General features: G+C 37.9%; 1 protein-coding gene across 2 annotated transcripts; it reads right to left on the bottom strand.

The window, feature by feature from the left end:
* Nucleotides 1–906: 906 nt before the first annotated feature.
* Nucleotides 907–7,161, bottom strand: LOC145492077 (contactin-associated protein-like 2). 2 transcript variants are annotated; one of them, XM_081471397.1, is made up of 5 exons: nt 6,681–7,161; nt 5,171–5,456; nt 3,595–4,038; nt 2,536–2,843; nt 907–1,699 (listed from the first exon to the last, which is right to left on the bottom strand). In XM_081471397.1, the coding sequence occupies exons 2-5, from the start codon at nt 5,184–5,186 to the stop codon at nt 1,547–1,549; spliced, it is 921 nt and encodes a 306-aa protein (XP_081327523.1). In that variant the 5' UTR covers nt 5,187–5,456; nt 6,681–7,161; the 3' UTR covers nt 907–1,546. The 2 variants fall into 2 exon arrangements, with proteins under 2 accessions (XP_081327523.1, XP_081327522.1); XM_081471396.1 differs by lacking the exon at nt 6,681–7,161 and having other exon boundaries at nt 5,171–5,513.
* Between the last annotated feature and the right edge of the window lie 824 nt (nt 7,162–7,985).

Genomic DNA, 7,985 nt, shown 5'->3' with positions numbered 1-7,985 from the left:
GAATAAAACCACTTGATAGCGTGGCCCACGAGTTGCGTGTTTTTACGGAAAACAACAAATGCCGATCGTGAAGTCGATGTCACCGACGGTTTCTCGACAGTGTTCAAGTCTGCTGCGTTCATGATCTCTTGAAACAGAATGAATAATAAAACTTTTTTCCCTTGCATTGCTAACCGTGCAGTCATTTTGTCAAGCGCAGCAGAAGTCACTTTTACTTTCTTTTAATCATTGATCATCAGTTGGAGGCGGTTTTGTCAGGACCGAGGTGTAGTTCTACAATGTATACTGGTTGGTGATTGGCTATCTTCAGCCTATTGTTACTCTTCCAAGCTGTTCATATGTCTAAACTGTGGTTAATATGTTGAAAAACAAAACTGTACAAAATGGTTAAGGCTCGGTTACAACATCCTCCCCTTATAATTAATATCAGTGACTGCATTCGTTTTTATCCCGCCTGGTTGTTGTGATTTACAGAAAGCCTGCCGACTGCACGGTTATTTCACAGCAACTAAGCAAATGACAAAGAAACTGTATGAGATAACTCAGGATCCCTGAAAAGCTGAAAAGGGCTTCAGATTATTATTATTATTTTTTTTTTAGGATTTTTTATTATATTCGCTGCAAAGGTTAATTAAATTTAATAAGTATAGTTTCATTTACATAAGTACAAATTCTTTAATTTAAATGCTCCAATGAATGTGTCAAATGTACTGCAGTAGTAAAGTATTCAAAGTTGAGTTTTTTCAATAATTCTATATATGAAAATCTGCTTCGAACAAGTTTCTAGATATTTTTAATTAAAACCTTCTATATTGCAGTTTTAGCTTTTGTTCATTCAGCAGCGACGATTAATTATTGTATTGACCGAAATCTTTTACAACATCTTGAAAAATCTTGAATAAGTTTAATTTATCTCTTCCTATTATTGTTTACTCCGATCTTTAAACATCAGTAAATTTAGTGTGGTATTTAGTAATTATTAGGAAATGCATGTGCATCTATTTATGGGCTCGTGACGTCATATTCAGAACTTTCGAAGCGCCACTTGTGCCCATAAATCACTGAGCGCATAGTGCCAGTTTAGTCCGATATTTTGTTTACAATTATACTTAACGATTTTTTTGGTGCACGCCCAGCTTCCGCAAACTACAATTGACTGGCTTCTACTTCAACCAATCATCCCTATTCTACCGAAAAACAGGAAAAAATAACTCTACATCTTTGAATAAAACAGAAAACCTGTCTTAAACATGATATATTTTGATAAGCATGGTCTTGATGATTAAACCGAGAATAAAGAACTGAGCTCACTAACTCGATCATGGGAACCGGAACCAAGTCAGTAGAGCTGGATAATAAGCCTTTTTTTTTTCCCCAGAGATTTTTGTACTGAGTGATTCTTTTTCCGGGGAATATTTTTTCCAAGAAATCTCGACCTGGAGAGATCCTTAATCATAGGGGTTCTTATGGTAAGGGATAGTTATCGTGGGGAAATCTTAATCAGCCATTGCACATTCGGTCAAGTTAAATACAAAAGTGTCAGAGATTACGGTACTCGGGCGTCACACCCATACAGCTCAATTCGCAAAGCTATCCTTCCATAATTTGCTGTGGGTATAATACGCACGGTGTCCGCTTCAAAGGGATTGTTAATCTGGTTCTTTACTACACCATCCTTGTTTTTGTTTCCTGAGAAGAGCTGAAACAAACAGAATAAATATAATGGGCCTTGCATGTAATGTTAATATAACAATAGGACTCCTTCTTGGTGTAGTCTCAGTAGAAGACACAGGACACATCACAATAGAACACCGCCTCACAAACCTATCCTTTTCATTGTATTCCCCGTTCTTTTGTCCATTTGTTCTCTATTGTCGATCTTAATAAATAAATAAATAAAAATAAATATACCTTTATTTACCCTCGGCAGTGTTTATAGCACAAAGGCTAGTGGGGCCGAGGAAAACAACTGAAACAAATAATTCATATTGAACATAACATTGTTAAGAATCCCAGCTGGCCGGAGGCAAACCGTTTTCCTATTTACAAGCGTGGCCGAGGTCGATTTGAATTCTGGGCTACCGTGAAACAAATCCAGGAAGTGGTCAAAGCGGGACTCGAGCCCAGGTCTGCTGGATTGCAAGTCCGACGGGCTGACCACTCGGTCACGCTAGCTGCCTCCTTACGTCGTGTCTTCTACACCGAGTAAGAGCCAACAAAAGATATCTCTGTTGCGCGCTGTTGAAATGTAGCCTAGAACAGGCATTAACTTTACTAGTAACTTTCCTCTGGTCTCGGCCCGGGGATTACGCGGTGGGAAGAGGGGAAGGGGGGCAGGAGGAGAGTGCAAGAATAATTCTCCTGGGTAGCTAATGCAACTGAAGAACTAGGGCAGAAAATGGCAGCACGCTATCGAAATCTAATTGCTAGAAGTTTAAAAGTTCAACAATTAAGACTGAGTTGTTCGAATTCATAAGACATTTCCCCTCTTCAATCTGCTTACGAGAAAGCTGGAGCTACTAGAATTTTACTCACCACTCGATGATTATTTTCCATGTATTCTTTAAGGGCTTCCTGTCTTTTCTTATACATGACGTAATATTCTTTTACCCACCACCAGCCCTTTCCGTTTCCTTGCGTGGCGATGTGTGTTATGAGTTTCACATTCGGTACGAAGTTCACTTGGAGCCATTGGTATCTGTCATCTGTTCTCGGAGTCCAACTTCCTTGTGAATAGTGAAGCCTTCCCCAAGCCACCTCACTGTTGCTGTGTGTGGATGATGCTGTAATCTTATTGTCTGGAATTGAACCGTCCTCCATTCCCAATGGCTTAGAAATACAGGCTGTATTTTATCGTAATAATATAAAACGGACAGTTGAATTTTAACTGGTAGCAAATTGTTAGTTAAATAAAAGTATAAGGTAGACGACAGGCCGGGGGAAAAGAGATGACATAAAGCACTTAATGGCCAAAAATATTTTTTAGTCCAGTTTAAAGCCCTGCCCAAACGGGAAATGTTTGGCCACCAAACACGATCAAACATTGTTTGGTGACCAACGATTTTCCCGTTTGGACACCTTGTCCGTCTGGTCGTGTTTCTGATCGTGTTTGATAAAATTTGAACGATGCCGGGCAGAATTTGATCAAACATTGTAAAACAATTTGTTCATTTGGACGGTGATCTGTGATCAAAGATGTTTAATATATACGGTTTGGCCACTCAGTACATCATCAACATTTTTAGCCACTAAACAGTGCTTGATCGTGTTTGGTTGCTAAACATTTTCCGATGGACAGGGCTTAACACGGGGCCTCACCAATTTATTGCAGGAGCTTTTTGATGCGCCTTAACAATTTATCTCATTATATCAGTTCTCCTGGTCGAAGGGACTGTAAAACCCAAAAGTCGAGTACAGTGACTCAGGCCAGTGACCCATGTCTGTCTGCATTAATAGCTGTATTCCGTCTGTCTGCATTAGGTCTTAATTTAAAGAAATGGTTTATATTAAATACACTTGTTTAATGCTATCTTATTGGGCCCGTCTGTATTAGCGAAGTAATTACAAGTGATGTAAACTGTGACTCAAACTTACAGTCGTTTTTGCAAGCAGCATTTCCTGATTCACAAACACACCGTGTCGTTAAGGATCCAGGGATAACAACACATTTTCCTGAACATGGCGGATTTCGATCGACACACGGCGTGTAGTCACGTACCACCATGTTGAGATACACTGCACCAGATCTTGGGAGCAAGTTACTGGGATACCATTCAGCTGTTTTCCTGTTTAATTCACATTTCTTGAGTGCTTTATAGTAGTTAATGCTAAAGCAATTCTGTGTGATCTCACAAGAGATCACGCAGCTATCCAGGCGTTTTCCTTCAAGGGACGCGATCACGTGACCTGTAAGTACGTGGTCCGGTACTGGTCTGGACGTGCGACATGTCTGCTCAGCAGCTATTCCGCAAGAATGCATGCCCATTATTGAATAAATTACAGCTTTGGAGAGTAGCATTAGCTGGAAATGTTGTTGACCTTAGATGGAAACATCAACAGTTAAAATTAGTGTAAAATTGTAACGGAAAAAGTAATTCATAAAGCTTGCTTCTTAGTTTCTGAGGGAACTGGGAATTGAAATTTTCATATTCGGTAATGAAACTGAAACTAAAAATAAACAAAAAGTATTTCTGCAAGTTAAAATGTTTCTCCTAATCGATGTCATATCTTGTCGCTTTTTCCTGGTTCTTAATAGTTTCAGTTTTAAGCTTTTCCATTTAGCTAAGCACGGTCTCAAATCATTATTTTCATCCAGTTTCGTTCATCGTTTACCCGCTTTTCAAAGTGACGTAAGTTTATATGTCTAAATAGTCTCTTCCAATGATGTAGAATATCTTTTGGATGTAAAAATTTGCTCTTTTCATTTGTGGTACTGTTCGTTTACGAAGAGAAAATTCAGCATGTTTATGTTGATATCAAGGTTAGCTAGAATTAGATCGATAAGATCTTTGTCCATTTGGGTATACGAACGTGACCGTTTTTTTTTTTTTTATCTCTGTTCAAACAGAGAGTCAACCGCGAGATCCTCTCAAAACAGAAACCAGGAAATAGATGTCTATGTAGCCTTCTAAGTCCTTCTCGTGACAGATCAAATCTAAGCTTGACATCTTTGCGTTTTCATTGCTTCAAAATGACAGTATTCGACACGCAATAACTGTAGCACAACAAGGGCGAATTTATGACCAAAATTTAATTTTTCAAGTCATGAAATTTTGACATGTAACCGAAGCACATAAGACATAATCGTAAGCGTATTAAAATAGTTTCTAGATTATTACCTTTTTCTGATCAAGAGGGTTGTTGTGGAACTCCTTTTACTCAATTTTATTGATATCAAATGAAGTATGCGTAATACAAAATCATTCCAAATGGAATAAGTAAGGGAAGAACTTTAACGCTCTTAAGATAATTTTAAAGTTGAAAATGTTTTCCTCAAGTTCCTGTCGACTTTGCAGAACGAAAAATGTAGATGATCTTACAGATTTGCTTCACTGCCTAGGTAAAGTTGAATAATCTTTTTACGACACTGATATTTTCGTAAGGATGTGAACGAAAAAAAGTAAGGTTGAGTTTAACTACTAGAAAAATAATTATGAAACATATGTCATACCTCTAATCTTTCCCATTGTGAAGTTTGCACCTTTACCTCAATAATAATACGACGCGGCAAGAAGAGTACAAGTTCTTTTTTTGAAAGTCTTTTAGCATACGTCGTTTTTCTTTCTGATTGATAGTTCACGTCACTTTTGACAAAATGCCATTCAGTCCCGAACTCGTTTGCTTGCAGTTCCTACATTCGTTCCAGCTGAAATTCTCTGCTAAAAATGTTGTTTGGGAAGAGCTCCTCTGGTATAACACACAGGTTTTGTCTTAGATAAATATTGATCTGTGGCTTCCTGCAAACGCCAAACTGAAATTGCCTATAAGACATCTGTCACGTATTGTTACGAACATTTGGCCGCGCTCAATTGCTATTTTAATAAAATATGATAACTTTCGAAAGTGCTGCCCTCTATTTTAACACTTTTGTAGCAAGTTTTGTTCTACTACTAGCTTTAACTAATATGCAATTAATCCATATATTTGCTGTATTAAATTAATAATGAAAAATGGCTCGAAGGCGTAGAATTGTAATAAAAGCCATAAGATCCAAAGAGACTAACTTTCTGGCTCGTCGATGACAAGGGCGAAGTCATGGCTAGATGAAATTAAAAGCAACTTTTTAAAATTAAAACATATCAAACGGAGCCTCTTTTTGTTATTAATTCAGTACACATTTCTTGTACATAATGGCACATTTTCGCTTGTATATTCCTAGTTAATTAAGTCTTGTTTTATATTTCAATTAATACCGGCATTTTCTTAGAGTTTCTTTTATGTCATTAGTTACTTTTTCATTTGCGAACTGTCACAAACTCCATTTTAAAAATTGAAGGTCGGTTTTGATATAATCACAAAAATTAATCCTGAGATAATCCAGATCACATTTGTCATTTCAAAGCACTGTAAGTGATGCGGACGATCGGAACAATTTTCGTCAAATAGCATTTTTATGCCGCGATGGACTAGCATCCCATCCAGGGGGGAGTAGAAATACTCCTAGTCGCTTCATGCTGCAGAAACCGGGATAAGCTCCGGCCTGGTGGGCCACTTGGCTCGTATGCAGACTTTACCTTACCTAGGATGGTGTTCTACTATGACAGATAAACTTTCCTCCAAAAAACTATTTTTCCGAAACATGAAGATTCAACATCTCTGACCTTTTACAAAACGTATTTTCGTATCACTCCTTGATTTACGTTGTTTTATAAAAAAATAATTCATTTTTAAGGTATGTATAAGACCACCTTAAAACAAATTGGCGGTCACAAAAAGGTCTGAATTCTGGGATAATCTGGTTTTGATCGACCACTCCGATCGCATCTCGAGATCGCTCACGTTCTTCCAATCATCCCTTTAGAAACTGAAGCGGTTCAAGTGATCGTCATGGTGTCCTTCGTTCGAGTAGATTTTCCACGTTATAATCAATTGATTGTTCCGATCATCTGCCCTTATTTAGAGAAAAGTTCTGGTTACTTTCCTTACAGTTGCCCAGATTATACCTATTGTCTTAAACGTACAATTTACCAGACTCGGTCAGGATGACTGGGACAACTTGTTTCACTTCGCGTCGGCGCCTATTCTGCATTGTCGATCAACAACTAAGACTAGGTATTGTTCCATACACATAACGATTTCTTGGGAGCTAATCACAAGTTATTTCTAGTAAACAAAAAGTAATCTATCGGCTCACGGAAATACAGGATATTTTACATCAATTTGCTTATTTGGAAACGTGCGCTTTATTTGCATGGGTTCCCCCTTTTTTCACTCCCGGAATCTAACGCGATTACTCACAGAGCTCAGTATGACTTGTACCACTAAGGCCAAGTTCAGACGTCGTACTTCAAATGAGCCGAATCGAATGCAAATGAGAAAAATCCTTTGTTCTCCCTCATTAGCATTCGATTCCGCTCATGTGAAGTGCGGCGTCTGAACCGAGCATTTAAGGCACTCCACGAAAGGTTTTCCTCTTAATAAATCCAATAATTATGGTTGACATTGATCATCAGGTTTCTTATATCGAAGCTAGTGGTCTTTTAACACAACCTGAAGTTCTGGGGCAAAATGCCTTTTGTACCATTAAATATCTTTCGCCAGTTAAGTCCAATTCCTCAAACATTTTTTTTCAAGGGCCAGTAGCTTGGAGAAATTCAGGGAAGCTAATCTTCCGCCATGTTTCAGTGTTTCAGAACCTCCTAAGTTCTTCGTTCTCGATCCGTCAACTCAAAGCGGGTCTGAAATCAGTGCCTTTCTCAGCTTAAAACTTAGATACCAAGTTAAAACTTACTTACCAATCTTGATATATGTCCGTTTACTTAATTATAACAGTTTAAGAGGCCCCTATTGAAGGTATTTCTTGACTCGGGTGAATCCAGAATTTTGCAAGTAAACATAGCTAAACTCGTCAAGGATTCTTTTTCTTTTTTTCGGAGATCTAGAACAGATGAAACTACCTACTTACCTTGATGATTACGAGTAATATTATCTGGTTGAAAAAACTTTTAATTTGCACTGCAGTGCAGATAAACGAGCGTGCGTCCGTCATTTTCTTAGTCATATAACAAATGAGTAATCATATGAAAGCTTAAAGCTCGCGCAATTACGGATTTACACCACTCGTGATATTTGAAAATTCTTTCAAATTGCAAATTTTGAGAGAATTTTCAAATATCATTCGTAGTGTAAATCCTTAATTACAATCATATTCATACAACTACCAATACGAATCTACGATTATGTAATGCAGGGCTTAAATACAAGCCGTTGTAATGAATGGGACACATGATTGAGGTCGTTGAGTCCTGCTTAGTGAGGTTGGATAT

This window comes from Orbicella franksi, chromosome 7, assembly GCF_964199315.1.
Source record: "Orbicella franksi chromosome 7, jaOrbFran1.1, whole genome shotgun sequence".
In the NCBI taxonomy this organism is placed as follows: Eukaryota; Metazoa; Cnidaria; class Anthozoa; order Scleractinia; family Merulinidae; genus Orbicella; species Orbicella franksi.
This window is presented reverse-complemented; position numbering and strand designations above follow the sequence as displayed.

What these genes read in the sequence shown, in the direction of transcription:
- LOC145492077 (XM_081471397.1), bottom strand. An exon ending in TGCTGCTTGCAAAAACGACT is followed by an intron (nt 2,844 to 3,594) that starts GTAAGTTTGAGT and finishes GATAAAATACAG; the next exon opens with CCTGTATTTCTAAGCCATTG. An exon ending in TGGAAAATAATCATCGAGTG is followed by an intron (nt 1,700 to 2,535) that starts GTGAGTAAAATT and finishes TGTTTGTTTCAG; the next exon opens with CTCTTCTCAGGAAACAAAAA.